Here is a 15,572-nt window from a genome sequence, read left to right as displayed (position 1 = left end):
AGGGGCAGGAGGTTTAGAGGGGATTTGAGGAAAAATGTTTTCACTGAGGGTGGTTGGAATCTGGAACACTGCCTGAAGGGGTGGTAGAGACAGGAACCCTCAACATTTAAAAAGTATTTAAATGAGCACTTGAAACGCCATAGCATACAAGGCTACGGGCCAAGTGCTGGAAAATGGGACTAGAATAGATAGGCTTGGTGGCCGGCACAGACACAGTGGGCTGAAGGGCCTGTTTTCTGTGCTGTATGGCTCTAAACATCCAAATCTAGCACTGGGTAGATTTTTTTTTTTAAGAAATCTGTGGAGGCTACTTTGATAAAGACCTTGTATTGACCATATATATCTCTGGATACTTACAAGCCACCAGGAGAGTTGGTTACTGAAGAATAGTTGTCATCTTTTAAATAATTAATTATGATTAATTGTAACATCCTTTTTCTTTCAGTGTATATCTGTTTCTTTAAATAAATGTATTTGGGTAAACAGTGAGTGTTGATAAATCTTTGGGGACTGGTTGGGAGGAGCTGCTGTGCTTTTCAGTGTGAAGGAAACAGATTAAGTTTTACCCCAGTACTTGTCAATTCTTTGGATAAAAAAGGTAAAACTTACCTACATTTTTAAATGGACATTTCCTAATTCACAAAAGCCTGTATTGTGTGTTGGGATGATTGTTTCTGTGCTCATTTTCAGAGCACCGTGGAGCATGAAAATGACCTGGGATGATTGGGTTCTAGATGCTGAATTAATATATCAATGGGATTTTAAAAAAGACTGTATAATGCTCTCCTAAATGGTAGTTTTTCTTGTACACTATCACGTATGAGGGCCTTGAGTTTTATACATAAACTAGTAGCCACTATACTGATCTTGTTGATGATGGCTGTCAGCATGTGGCTCCATAGGAGATTTTATGGCTCAGCATCTCATTGGACCTAGAAATCAGTTCAAGTGGAGACTAAGCCAACAAAAAATATGTTATCCTTTTACTGCTAGGTGCTGGGGCAGACCTAAATTTTTTAAGCTTAAACAGCTGCCAATGGTCATTGAGAAATAAGAAAATGCGAGTCTGCAAGATTCTCATGGTGTGTGACGAGACTAGTTTTGATGGGTCAGATAACTTTTTTTTGATTTTCTTTGTTGTTTTATGGCAAAGCTGTGGTCAGCAGGGAAGGTTGGAGCTCACACTATTCATTCACTGGGTGTTTCTTTGGCCAACACTTGGAGATTCTCAAGGCCATATGCAAGACCTTGTTATGGCCAGGTGAGGAGGGGGTCTCAGGCTCCCCTCTTGCCTTTCCTCTTGTTTGACTGCAGCAAGGTTTCAAGGTTAGGAATTGGCTCCACATGCCCCAGGAAGCCAATTTACACTTGGAGGGAGGGGGTTTTCTGTTTCAAAGTCAGTATGTTAGGATTGCCTCGATTGCCATGCTAATGAAGCCATTTTGGGTAATTCAATCACAGAGCAAGCCATTGTCCTCGGTCCATGCTACTTGACCCTCTGGCTCCGGGTGGATCTTTTGAATATGAAAAGGTGTTACAGATGCGAAATGTGGTCGCCATCTTGGTTGCCAGTTTTTTAAAAAAGTTAACTGCAAGATTTTCTCCATTAAAAGTCTAGTATAAGTTGCCAACCGATGAAATTAATATTTCTCATTTGGCATATAGGGTTTTCTTGACATCTGAAATTATGTGTATTCTTGAAGCATTACTCTTTCATCAATTCAGAAATAGTTTGGCATTTCTCCATGTTGACCTGAGTATCATGGTTCTTGGGCCTCAATGTTGGATTACCTACTATGTATATAAAATCAAAGAAAAATTAATTTGACTGAATTGGAGAAGTTTTAATTTAATAAAATAACTTCTCTTTAACTTTATGCGACAGGCAGAATGTATCTTATGATCATTTTATTTTAAAAGTGTTTCAGAGTTCGTGTAAAACATGGTTAAACAATCTCTGGTGTTGACTATAGCGAAACCTTTAGAACAGTGTGGGGATGGGGAGGGTCACCTTATGAAAGGTACAGTTTTTTTTTCAAGTGACAGTGTGTAGGCTATTCCCATTTTCTCCCTCTCCCCTCCACCATTCCCCTTAGATGAGCGCAACATCCACTTTTTATAGGAACAGGAGTAGGCCATTCAGCCCCTCGAGCCTGTCCCGCCATTCAGTGAGATCATGGCTGATCCGCGGCCTAACTCCATATACCTGCCTTTGGCCCATATCCCTTAATATCTTTTCTTAACAAAAATCTATTCTTAACAAAAATCTATCGATCTCAGATGTAAAATTAACTGTTCTAGCTTTAACTGCTGTTTGTGGGAGAGAGTTCCAAACCTCTGCCACTCTTTGCGTGAAGAAGTGCTTCCTAACATCTCTCCTGAACAGTCTGGTCCTAATTTTTAGACTATGCCCCCTAGTTTTAGAATCTCCAACCAGTGGAAATAGTTTATCTTTATCTAGCCTGTCTTTTCTTGTTAATATCTTGAAGATTTCAATCAGATCACCTTAGGCGAAAACAGGCCTAATTTGTGTAATCTCTCCTTGTAACTTTACCCCTGTAGTCCAGGTATAATTCTTGTAAACCTACGTTGCACTCCTTCCAAGGCCAATATATCCTTCCTAAGGTGTGGTGCCCAGAACTGCTCACAGTACTCCAAGTGGGGTCTAACCAGGGTTTTGTACAGCTGCAGCATAACCTCTATGTCTTTATCCTCCAATCCTCTAGATATAAAGGCTAGCATTCCATTAGCCTTTTTGATTATTTTCTTTAATTTTGATTATTTTTTATTTTGGGTAGAGTTTAAACCTCTTCCCAAAGGAATGAGCAAGATTACCACTATTATAAACAAACATTTTTGTAAATAGTTAATTTTTAAAAAAATGCATAATAGTGAGACCACTCCTGTTTAATTAAGCCTAACATTACCGAGTTTTCATTCTGTCATTCCTGGAGAAATGCATTATAGAGAACAATTGCCTGCATACATTAAATTTTGAAAAAAAACACTTTACCTATTTGTGTAATGTTATAAGAAGCATGAAATGTATTGACCTTTAGATAGCTAGCAAGGGATTGGGACTAAGTCATTCAAATACATTTACAGATTGTCAGTAAAGGTTATAGTTTGCATTGATTTTCTAATAATTTTGACATGCATCTTGAGCAGTCAACGCCAAAAGGAACCTGCACTTTATACACTGTACATTTCAGAATCCAATTCAAGTTATGTGGAAAATAATGCAAAGCCTTAAATATCGTCAAGTTTGAACTGACTTTTTAAATGTGATCTTTTCGCTTTTTAAAATTATAAATTTAATACAAATGCAAGTTGTTATATTTTTCAATTTTTCAAAGAAGTAAGTTGTTTTTGAACAAGTTAGCCATGTTTCGATTTTTCTTTTGAAGAAGTTATGAAATTTTCAGGTGGACAGTTCTTTGAGTGCCATCCCTTTGTCATGGCAAGATTCTGAATACTTATGGGCATATCTTTCAACAAGAAGTTAATTATGAATGGGCTAATAGCAAATATTCAAAGTTCTAAGTCTCATTGCCCCTGTATTTCCATTTAGATACACTACAGTTTATTACTAGCTGGCATAATTTAGTGGTAAGTTACACATATCCTTTACTGAATTTAAATATCCCATTCTCCTTCCCACATTTATTCTTTTGAATTATATTAATTGATTTACTCTGTCCTGCAGGTGTTCTCAGCAGCATGAAACAGATCCAAGACAGTCTAGAAGAATATGCTGTATCAATGAATCTCCAAAGGTCATGGTCTACCAAAGGTCTGAAACCTTTGGTAATACATCATCAATCTTTCAGCCCACCTATTGTACTTTTAAAGTTCACAAACTGTCTTTGTATGTGGCTGGGTGGGAATTCTTACTTTAATAACCACATGGAATTTGTGTTTTATTACAAAGCAAGAGCTGTTTGTGATTGCAGGTATATGTTTTGCATAGTTCAGTTGAAATATTGCTATAGATTGCTTCACGGTATACTGCTAATAGAAGACATGAACATCGGTTAGGCATTATTAAAAATATTCTTAATATGCATTCTTTGCAAATTCTGTGCAGTTGACTCAAACTTGCTGCAGTTTGAATTTGCTCTGACCAGCAAGTGCTGATGTTTTGTGACTATCACAAATACCTAGTTGATTTCTAGGACCAAAAAAGATGCTGATCTGTATTGCAGACTATGGAACTGATGCCAGCTACATGGCTCCCTGCAGAGATTTGAAATCGCTGAAGCCCTCGATGGAGTGGGGTGAGGGAGGGGGAGTTAAATTCTAAACATGTTCTAAAAAGGGGGAGTTTCTCTTTTTAAAAATATTTTTAAGACAACATATTGGCGAAATGTAGAGTATGTTACATAAAGAAATCTCCTTATTCTTCAAATAATTGATTTTTGAAAAACTATATGCAGGCATTCACATGAGCAGACAATAATTTTAGCAGTTATCTCCATAGGTATCTTTACTTCTAGGCTGTCTTGGAGAATGCTGGGGATCATATAGTTAAGTTGTACTGTGAATATTTTGTGTTGTGAGATGACCAAACTTGTTAAGTGTTGAAAGTTAAAGTCAGCATATATGATTTAATTATTTAATGTAACACTCTTAATTTCCTTAGTTTCAAACTTTTTCCGTTTGTTACAAACATGCCCCTCTAGGTGGGATGGCAATTTATTTTCTTCAGCTAAATCCCCGCTGACAACAGGTTGTGGAATGTTCAAAGTCAAGAAAGAATTAATAACCAGAATTTTCAATCCCCTTTTAAATGGGGACAAATAAAGAGAAATATTAGTATATAAGTATTTGGTAGGATTAAGATAATTTCTAATGTAATGTAGACATTCCTTGTAACTATCATATTTAGTTTAATAGCCAAATAATTCATACAGCCAGTGGGTGGTAATGTGGTTTCTTCTGCAAATGCTTTAATCTGGCTAATCAGGTTTTTCATAGTTAAGCTGTCTTTTTCTGATTGCTGAAATTGTTTTTCCACAGAATTTTGAATCTCAGTATCCCAGTGTGCTGAAATGAACTTGCTGTCCAAATATACTAAGGGCATATAAACAAAATTTTCTTTTTAAAAAGTAGTGCTACCTTTACATGTGAAGAAAAATGATAAGGTTGAGGAAAAAAAGGTTACCAAATGCAAATAATTATTCTACAGTACTTTTTTGTGGGGAAATGGGTCACCTTTTTTAGAAGTCAAAGCAGTAACTTTACAAAGCTGATTCCTCTCAGGCAAGCAACAACTGTGTTTAGTTATGATAATCTATAAACTCAAAAGCCCAGATTTGTGTCAGCTGTGACTCTGTCCTCTACATCAGAAGGTTGTGGGTTCAATCCCTACTCCAGGGACATGTGCACATAATCTTGGCTGACACTTCAGTACGTTACGTGGGGACTGTTGCACAGATGGAGTTGCTGTATTAGGATAATGTAAGTTAAACCGAGGCACTGTCTGCCCCTCAGGTGAACATAAAAGATCCCATATTTTGAAGAAGAGCAGGGTAGTTTTCCCCCAGTATCCTGCTCAATATTTATCGCTCAATCAACATCACAAAAAAATAAAATTATTTGGTCATTATCACGTTGCTGTTTGTGGGAGATTACTGTGCGTCAATTGGCTGCTGCTTTTGCTACATTACAATAGTGACCACCAGGGTCCTTCCAGCCCTCTTGCACCTTGCGTATTTGTATCATGTAGTCTATAGTCTCCTGCAACCTGCTACCACATGCTTGTTTTTCTCACAAATTGGCTCCAAGAATGCTTTTTTTGCCTGCAGGCTGCAATATGTAGGACAGTCTGAGACTAGAATTGACGCACATCATTTTCTTCAATACTTACCTCATCAAAAGTAGTCTTGGATGGTAGACTCTATGCTGCTGAGTTACTGGATCAAAAATCTTGCACTGTGAGTAGCATTATGAATGTCAGACATTGAGGGAGGGTAAGCTTTTTATTTTTCACATGGGAGTCTCCCATTTTCTTCCATCTCTCCTATAACAATGGGTGTGGCGGCTAAACGGGCTTACGGTATTGATCTATTGACATCAGTTTGAAAGCTGTACATTACCATACCTTCTTGGCTTTGGGTCGTGGACTGCTTTCTATGTGCCCATTGTTAAGACCAGATGAGGAAGGGGTCTCTGGCTCCCCTTTCGCCCCCTATCCGGTTTGACCGCAACAGGCTTTATCTTTTTACACAGTGATTTAACTTACCACCTCAGTGAGCACTTGCTCCTGTTACTCTAATATACTTGCAAATGAACTAATCAGACAGATTTTCTTGAGTTTAAACAAGAAAGATGCAAGTTTATTAACCTTATCGCTCTAAACCGATTAAAATTACTAAAATATGCGACACATCCACGCTCACATTCACACGAGAGGGACACACACACGCACACACACACACAAATAGATTACAGAGGGTAAAAAACAGAGTTGGGAGGTTGGAGTAGAGTTCTTAATAAAAATGGAATTTAAATACTGAGTCTGAGTGTCTTTAGTTGAAATTAAAGTCTTGAAGTTCTCGCTGGACAATTCAGGCTTGCTTCTCTGGTTCTGGAAGGTCAAAGAGGAGCTTTATCCGTGTCCTCTTTGTTGCTGACTGTGAGGATCTGTTAGGTTTAGCTGCAACTAAGGCTTCCCTGGTACTTTGCTGGAGAGGAAGAGAGTTACTCACTAAATTCTGAGTCATCACGCTCAAATCTCCAGTGTCGCCCAAGTAGTCATGTGATGTGACTTGTTTGAAACAGAAGTTTCCTGAAGGGTTTTTGAAATTCAAAGTTCTCCTCTGAAGCTGTTCAAACATACTTGGTAAAGGGGTGGTGGTTGGTTCTTTCAGTGGGTGTTGATGGCTTTGACTATCAACATTGACAGAACCATTCTAGGTAATTTAATCAGGGAGCACCCCCATTGTTCTGGCTAGACTGGGTAATCACCTCTGTCTCCAGGCTGAGTCTTTAATTTTTCACATGCAAATTTGTGGCCATCTTGGTTGCTAGTAGTTCTGTTATCTTTTAAAAGTTATTTGTTACAATGTCCAGTAAAAAGTCTCAGGTAAAGTTCCATACGGTGAAATTAATATTTTCAGTTGGCATGCGGGGTTTCCGTTACACCATTGAATGCTGTGCTGACAACAGATGAGGTTGTGGAAATGCATGTGGTTTTGTTTCTGTCCTGGTACCTAATAAAATAGTGTTGGATTTATAAGTGTCTTCTTGTGTAGTTTGTGATATAATTGGGCTTTGGACTGCTACAGAATGGAGGCTTCCTGACTGCTGCCAGGATACTGGACATCATCCTTCATGATTCTCTGTCTATGGTTGCACACTAGCTAGACATTGAGGGAAACAAATCCCTATTGGTTCAGGTATTGGGCTGAGTTGTCATGTGGTGCCTGCAAAGCGATGTCTCTGCATTCAGTGGCAACCTGCACTACAGCACAGCCTGCAATCCTGGTGAATCTATGTGTTTGCTGCTGCTCCTCTCTGGCAAGAGGGAATGAAATGTAGTTAGTTTTCAATGAATAGAGAGCCTCAGTGACCTCCCTTACACAACAGTGAACAACAAACTGCAAGATGGTGGAAATAACATCTCTAGCTCCAGCCTGGAAGGAGCCAAATACCTAAAAGCTCATTGCCACGAACACCTTCACAACTATTGGCAATGCAGTTCTTGCCCTGCTCGGAAGTAGCAGTTATGGCTGCAACTGGTGGCAGATTTCAGAAAGGACATCCTTGCTGAAGTGCAGACATCTCACACGTTGTTATTCACTGCAGTTCAGGTAGGCAAATTGCTCCCTGAGCACTCTGGGCAAATATCGCGTCCTGCTGACAGAGCCCCCCTCCTCTTTCCTCCCGCCCTTTCCTCCTCCTTTCCTCCCCCTCTTTCCTCCTCTCTCCTCCTCCTCCTCCTCCTCTTCCTCTTCCCCCTCCCCCCACTCCCTCCGGCCACCACTCCCCCTCCTCCATTCCCGCTCCCTCTCCCCCATTCCTCCATCGTCCTCTCTCCATCCCCCTCTCCCCCATTCCTCCATCGCCCCCTCCCCATTCCTCCCCTCCCGTCTCCCCATTCCTCCCCTCCCGTCTCCCCATTCCTCCCCTCCCCTCCCGTCTCCCCATTCCTCCCCTCCCGTCTCCCCATTCCTCCCCTCCCCTCTCCCCATTCCTCCCCTCCCCTCTCCCCATTCCTCCCCTCCCCTCTCCTCTCCCCATTCCTCCCCTCCCCTCTCCTCTCCCCATTCCTCCCCTCCCCTCTCCTCTCCCCATTCCTCCCCTCCCCTCCCCTCTCCTCTCCCCATTCCTCCCCTCCCCTCTCCTCTCCTCTCCCCATTCCTCCCCTCCCCTCTCCTCTCCTCTCCCCATTCCTCCCCTCCCCTCTCCTCTCCTCTCCCCATTCCTCCCCTCCCCTCTCCTCTCCTCTCCCCATTCCTCCCCTCCCCTCTCCTCTCCTCTCCCCATTCCTCCCCTCCCCTCTCCTCTCCTCTCCCCATTCCTCCCCTCCCCTCTCCTCTCCTCTCCCCATTCCTCCCCTCCCCTCTCCTCTCCTCTCCCCATTCCTCCCCTCCCCTCTCCTCTCCTCTCCCCATTCCTCCCCTCCCCTCTCCTCTCCCCATTCCTCCCCTCCCCTCTCCTCTCCCCATTCCTCCCCTCCCCTCTCCTCTCCCCATTCCTCCCCTCCCCTCTCCTCTCCCCATTCCTCCCCTCCCCTCCCCTCCCCTCCCCTCCCCTCTCCTCTCCCCATTCCTCCCCTCCCCTCTCCTCTCCTCTCCCCATTCCTCTCCCCTCCCCTCTCCTCTCCCCATTCCTCTCCTCTCCCCTCCCCTCCCCCCCTTCCTCCCCTCTCCTCCCCCTCCCGCTCTCCCTTCCTTTCCTTTCCCTTCCTCCCTCCCTCCCTCAATTGTCAAGGGCAATTGGGGATGGGCAACAAATGTTAGCTTGTCCAGTGACTCCCGCATCCCATGAAAAAATAAAAAAAAAAGACTTTGAAGTCGGTCCAATTTGTTTTTCGTCACCAACTTGAGTTTCTTCATGTCAAACAAGTCTCGATGCTTTGATCTTCTTTGTCCCATCATCTGTAGTTTATATTGCTTGAGATCAGAAGCTTTTGCTGTTCCTTAACTTGATATTGTGAAATCTCTTTCCCCCACTTTTTGCCATGCTTTACATGATGTTGCCCTGATTGGTGATATCCCAAACTTTTATACATGTGGATTGGTAAGGTGTGCACCGGAGCTGAATTTTACCTCAAATAAAAACAAAGTCCTGGAAGTGCACAGCAGGTCTGGCAGCATCTGTGGAGAGAGAAACAGAGTTAACGTTTCAGGTCTATGACCTGCCTAATGGCCAGTACTTCATATGCAGTCCTCTTCACCACTGAGCCAGTGCTGTTTTGATGACTTTTTCCATCTTGTTTGAATTAAAACATCTGCATTACCCAAGATTTACTTTTTAATATAGCAGTCAGGAAGGTCAGTTTCTTATGTTCCAGATGCTCAATTGCGATTGTCACTGCTTTGGTATGATTGGGTCCGTTAAGTGCATATCGAAAATATTATGATCTGGAACCTCAGGCCCCCTCAGGTTCTTATTTCATTATGTTTGATAATCAATTGGTCTGAGACCCAAATTTCCAACTTTCAATATGTTGGAAATTATGATGAGATTATCTGAATTGTTATGCTGCCTGGGTTGCCATGATCATCTATTGGACCTCTGTTTCATGCTTTCAGTGCCTATTTTTGTTGAGTGCCATTTACCTTGAGTGATTGTTGTAATCATACAGACACAGTAATTGAATCGTGCCTTCAAAATTCAATTATATGAAGTCTACTTTTATCATATTTGTACTCAGTTTATGCTGGGCTGCCCAATTTTTGCACAAGAAAGAGTCAGATGATTTGTATTTCGTTATTACATCATCATGGAGTTGACTGTAGTTGGCATTACAAAGCAAAATTGTAAGAATGTTTTTTGTTCTCACTGTGCTACCTGCTCTGCACCATGTTTATCATTGGAAGTGAGATCACTTTGCAAGTAGATCCAGATTTTGTGGACTATGTCCAAAATGAGTCAGAGGGATTTTAGCTGAACATTTTAAGCTCTTTCAGCCAATGCTGGTAAGCCTTCTCCAGAGTAAGCTTCAGCATTGAAAACTCAGATCAAAAAAAATCCTGTGAACATTTGAATGTTGATGATGCTTGGCTGCGCTGGATGAAGCAGGGGCTGTCTCCGGATGTTATGTTTAGTTGTCCATTGCTTACAGTGATTTGAAACTTTATGGCAGAATGTGGAGGAGCCTGTTGGTTGTGCTGACTGGAATTGATTTAACCATTTGAAGTCTTGCAATGCTTCTTGTTAAAAATAACATTCTCAGGGTATATTGTTTACCGTTCGTGAAGTAATCGCACAATGGATTTAGGTAGTAACATGAGGTAGCTATCACAATAATTGAGCTCCACTGTAATGAAACAAGTTACTGAAGCTGTCAGAACAAATGAGCCAATGATTTATGCCATTTTGCAATTTCTACATATGGGTTTGTGAATCTGTTACCTTCCAGAACTGTGCTAAGAGAATGATGCTTTGCCAAACTTGACAGAAGCATTAAAGTTTGTTCCATGTGAGCTGCTAGTAACCTTTCCTGATTACAAGTCTCATGTACCTAGCAAAAGAACCTACCTCCTGTAAGAAGCAATGCACAAACTTAGAATCATAGAAAGTTTACAGCACAGAAAGAGGCCACTTGGCCCACCGTGTCTGCACTGGCCAAATAACAAGCCACCCAGCCTAATCACACCTTCCAGCATATGGTTCGTAGCCCTGCAGGTTACGGCACTTGAGGTGCATATCCTGACACCTTTTAAATGAGTTGAGGGTTTCTGCTTCAACTACACTTTTGTGTGGTGAGTTCTAGACCCCCGCCACCCTCTGGGTGAAAACATTTTTTCCTAATCTCCTCCTCTCTAATCTTTCTGCCAATCACTTTAAACCTATGCCCCCTAATCACTGACCTCTATGCTAAGGTAGATAGGCCCTTCACATCCACTCTATCCAGGCCCCTCTCACAATTTTGTATATTTCAATCACATCTCTCCTTAGCCTTCTCTGTTCCAAGGAGAACAACCCCAGCCTATCCAATCTTTCCTCATAGCTGCATTTTTCCGGTCCTGGCAACATCCTTGTAATCTCCTCTGTACCCTCTCTAGTGCAATTACATCCTTTCTGTAATGAGGTGACCAGAACTGCACACAGTACTCAAGCTGTGGCCTAACCATTGATTTATACGGTTCCAGCATAACCTCCCTGCTCTTATATTCTATACCTTGGCTAATGAAGGAAAGGATTCTAAATGCCGCCTTAGCTAATAAAGGAAATGATTCCATATTCCCATTCCAATTACAGGATACAATAAACCATCAACGATAGCTAAGTTTGTATTTCTACTTTTGTCAAGACCAGTCAATTTTCCTATATTTAAATATTCTGTTGTACTCTGTGTTCCCTCTGCTACAGCTATTATCGATTAGACAATCAAAGATTGTGATATATACAAATTCATTGCTGTGTAGGATCTCCTGCCTTTTTGTGGTCTACCAACAGAAATGGCTGGGATTAAATACAGGCTGCTAGCATCAGTTCTATTACCTGAGAATGGAAATTGGGCACTGGAACAGGAGCTTCACACGCAAATATACGCCTGTCCTTGCTGCTTGATATTCTTGCCTAACAAAAATTAGTGTTCTCAGTCTTGGAAATTACAAATGATCCTGCATGCACAGCATTTCGTGGGGAGAGTTACAGATTTCCACTACTTTTCATGTGGAAAAGTGCTTCACAGTTTCATTCTTAAATGACCTAGCTCTAATTTTAAGATGATATCTGCTAGCTCTGGATTTGCCCACCAGAGGAAATATTTTTCTCTATCTATCCCATCGAATCCCTTTATTATTTTAAGCACCTTAATTAGTTCACCCCTCAACCTTCTAAATTCAAGGGAATACAAATTAAGCTTATGCACCATGGCTTCAGATTTAATCCTTTATGCTCCAGTATCATTCTGGTGAATCTGCACTGTACTGCCTCAAAGTATATACTTTGAGGTGCACTGCCCAAACCTGAACACAGTACTTTAGATATAAGGGGACGGTAGCATAGTGATAATGTTACTGGACTAGTAATCCAGAGACCTGGACTAATACTCCAGAGGCATGAGTTCAAATCCCACCATGACAGGTGGAGGAGTTTCAGTTCAATTAATTAATAAATCTGGAATAAAATGTTAGCCTTGTTAATAATGTTTTAAAAACCCATCTGGTTCACTAATGTCCTTTTGGGGAGGAAATCTGCCATCCCTACCTGGTCTGGTCTACATGTGACTCCAGCCCCAGAGCAATGTGGTTGACTCTTAACAGCCTTCTGGAGTGGTCTAACAAGCCACTCAGTTGTACAAAACCACTACAGAAAAGTCAGATAAAAATAAAACTGGATAGGTCAACCTAGGCACCAGAAATGACAACAGCACACCCTGCCCAGTTGACCCTGCAAAGTCCTTCTGACTAACATCTGAGGACTTGTGTCAAAATTGGGAGAGCTGTCCCACAGACTAGTCAGGCAGTAGCCTGACATAATCGTACTCACCGAATCATACCTTACAACCAATGTCCCAAACTCCTCCATCACTGGCAGGGCAGCCCTACCAGAGGTGGCAGCACTGGTATAATCAGGACGGAATGGGTCTGGAGTCAATGGCTGGGATTTTATGCTGGCAGCGGGGGTCTCAATGTCTGGAAAATGTGACGCCGAGAACCCCGCATTGCCTCTTCTCCGGAAGGCCTGCTGGATCTAGTGCCAGTCAGGCACTTAAGTGGACCCTCGGGCCAGAAGATCCGTCCTTGGACCGCTGCTGGCCAATCAGAGGCCGGCAGCTCTTCCAGTGAGCAGTGCCACCGTGGAGGTGGTGGCTGCTGCGGAAGAACACCTACCCGAGGCCCAGGAGCGGCGTTGGACCCAGGTCAGGGCAGGAAGTGTCTCGTGGGGTGAGTGTCATGGAGGAGGGAGTTGTAGGGGGATCAGTAGCAGGGCAGGGGGGCCTCCCCAAACCCATCCCCCCCCCCACCAAAGCCAGAAAGCAGCCTGCATGGTTTTTCTTCCTGTGAGGTGATAGAGAGCCGCCCGCCACGTGGCTAATTGCGATGTCGGTTGGATGAGGCCCTTAATTGGGAATTAATTGCCCAGTTAGGGGCCTCAGTTGGTGGTGGGGCAGGAAGGCCATTCGCGGGCCTTCCCGCCCCGGACAAAATTTTAGCAGTGGTGAGAACTCCCTGCGCCACCATCCCACCCGATTTTATGCTCTCCCCACTTCCAAACCCGCAGCAGGGGAGAGAAAAAATTCCCCCCACTGTTAAGGACTCCCGTGCGTCTCATGGCATCAGATCAAACATGGGCAAGGAAACCTCCTGCTGATTACCAGCTAACGCCCACCCTGTGCTGATGCATCAGTGCTCTTCCATTTTGAACACCACTTGGAAGAAGCACTGAGTATACCAAGGGCAGAGAAGTACAATGGGTGGGGGACTTCAATGTCCATCACCAAGAGTGGCTCAGTAGCACCTGTACTGACTGAGCTGGCTGAATTCTTCTGAAGGACATATCTGCCAGGCTGGGTCTGCAGCAGGTGATGAGGGAACCGAGGGGAAAAACCTATTTGACCTTGTCCTCACCAATATATCTGTCACGGATGCATCTGTCCAAAACAATATTGGTAGTAGTGAGCACCGCATAGTCCTTGTGGAGACAAAAGAGTCCAGTTTTCCACCTGAGGATGCCCTCCATTGTTGCATGTGGCACTACCAGTGATTGACAGGAAAAACTGTAATGAAGCAATGGGGGTTTTTTAAGGAGGAGATGCTTCAGGTACAGGCTAGGTACATTCCAACAAGGAACCAAAACCAGGACTGCTTGCATGACGAGGGAAATAGTGTATATGATGAAACAAAAATAGATGGTGTATGATGTATGCCAGGTTAATTCTTCAAGCGAAAACCAGGCCAAATACAATTAAGTTGAGAGGGTAAGTGAAAAGGAAAATATGGTTGGCAAAGAATATGAGAATAGCATGGCAGTTAACACAAAAGGGAGCCCCAAAATTATCTACCAGCATGCAAATAGTAAGCAGGTATTAAGAGGTGGGGTGAGGCCTATTAGGGACAAAGAGGGTGATGTATGCTTAGAGGCGCAGGGCAAGGCTAGAATAATTACTGAGTACTATGTTTCAGTGTTTATTAAGGAAGAGGAATCTGGCAAAATATCAGTAAAAGTGGTGATGGTAGAGGTAATGGATGAGATGAAAATTGATGAGCAGGATATATTGAAAAGGCTGGCAATGCTTAAGAGTGGATAAGTCACCTGGTCTGGATGGCTTGCATCCCAGGTTGCTCAAGGAAGTAGGGGTGGAGATAGCAGAAGGGCTTATCCTAATCCAGTCTTCTCTCGATATTGGGGAGGTGCCAGAGGATTGCAGAGTGGCAAATGTGACACCCTTATTCAAGAAAAGGTGTAAGGATATTCCTAGTAACTACAGGCCGGTCAGTTTAAAATCTGTAGTGGGTAAGGTTTTAGAACCAATAATCAAGGGAAAAAAAATATCAGATGCTTGGCAAGGTTTGAGTTAATTAGGGAGAACTAGCACAGATTTGTAAAAGGCAGATTGTGCTTGACTAATCTAATTGATTTTTTGCTGTAGTAACAGAAGGTTGATGAAGAGAAAGCAATGGATGTTGTCTATATGTGATACACTTGAACATATTAGCATTGAAAGGGAGGAAGTATTAGCTGTTTTAGAGGGCTTAAAAGTGGATAAATTTCCACGCCCAGATGAGATGTATCCCAGGCTGTTATGTGAGGCAAGGGAGGAGATAGCAGGGACTCTGACACAAATTTTCAAATCCTCTCCGGCAGCAGGATGTGATTGCCCTGGAGAGGGTGCAGAGGAGATTTACCAGAATGTTGCCTGAGCTGGAGCATTTCAGCTATGAAGAGAGACTGAAAAGGCTAGGGTTGTTTTCCATAGAGCCCCAGAGAAGGCTGAGGGGGAACATGATAGAGGTGTACAAAATTATGAGGGGCATTGATAGGTTAGATGGGAAGAAACTTTTTCCCTTAGCAGAGGGGTCAATAACCAGGGGGCTTAGATTTAAGGTAAGGGGCAGGAGGTTTAGAGGGATTTGAGGGAAAAAAAATTCACCCAGAGGGTGGTTGGAATCTGGAACGCACAGCATAAAGAGGTTGGTAGAGGCAGGAACTCTCTCAAAATTTAAGAAGTATTTAGATGAGCACTTGAAACGCCATAGCATATAAGGCTACGGGCCAAATGCTGGAAAATGGGATTAGAATAGTTAGGTGCTTGATGGCCAGCACAGACATGATGGGCCGAAGGGTCTGTTTCTGTGCTGTATAACTCTATGACTCTATGTGGATTTTAGGAAAGCCTTTGACAAAGTACCCACATAAAAGGCTGGTTACCAAAGTTGAGCCTCATGGAA

The 15,572-nt window shown here is 42.8% G+C and overlaps 1 protein-coding gene across 7 annotated transcripts in view; it reads left to right on the top strand.

Annotated features, from left to right (window-relative positions):
* znf423 (zinc finger protein 423) overlaps positions 1–15,572 on the top strand; it is a 385,448-nt gene that overhangs the window by 42,387 nt on the left and 327,489 nt on the right. For 3 of the 7 annotated variants that reach the window (XM_068049398.1, XM_068049397.1, XM_068049396.1), the window contains exon 2: positions 3,707–3,793. The exons of 2 other annotated variants lie outside the window; for them this stretch is intronic. In XM_068049398.1, the coding sequence (XP_067905499.1) occupies positions 3,707–3,793 (87 nt within the window). Of the gene's footprint in view, positions 1–3,706; positions 3,808–5,916; positions 5,937–15,572 lie in introns of those variants that run through there. 2 more of the 7 variants (XM_068049401.1, XM_068049402.1) reach the window with 2 other exon arrangements.

Source organism: Heterodontus francisci, chromosome 17 (assembly GCF_036365525.1).
Source record: "Heterodontus francisci isolate sHetFra1 chromosome 17, sHetFra1.hap1, whole genome shotgun sequence".
Lineage (NCBI taxonomy): Eukaryota > Metazoa > Chordata > Chondrichthyes > Heterodontiformes > Heterodontidae > Heterodontus > Heterodontus francisci.
The sequence above is the reverse complement of the archived record's forward strand: the minus strand, read 5'-3'. Positions and strand labels throughout refer to the sequence as shown.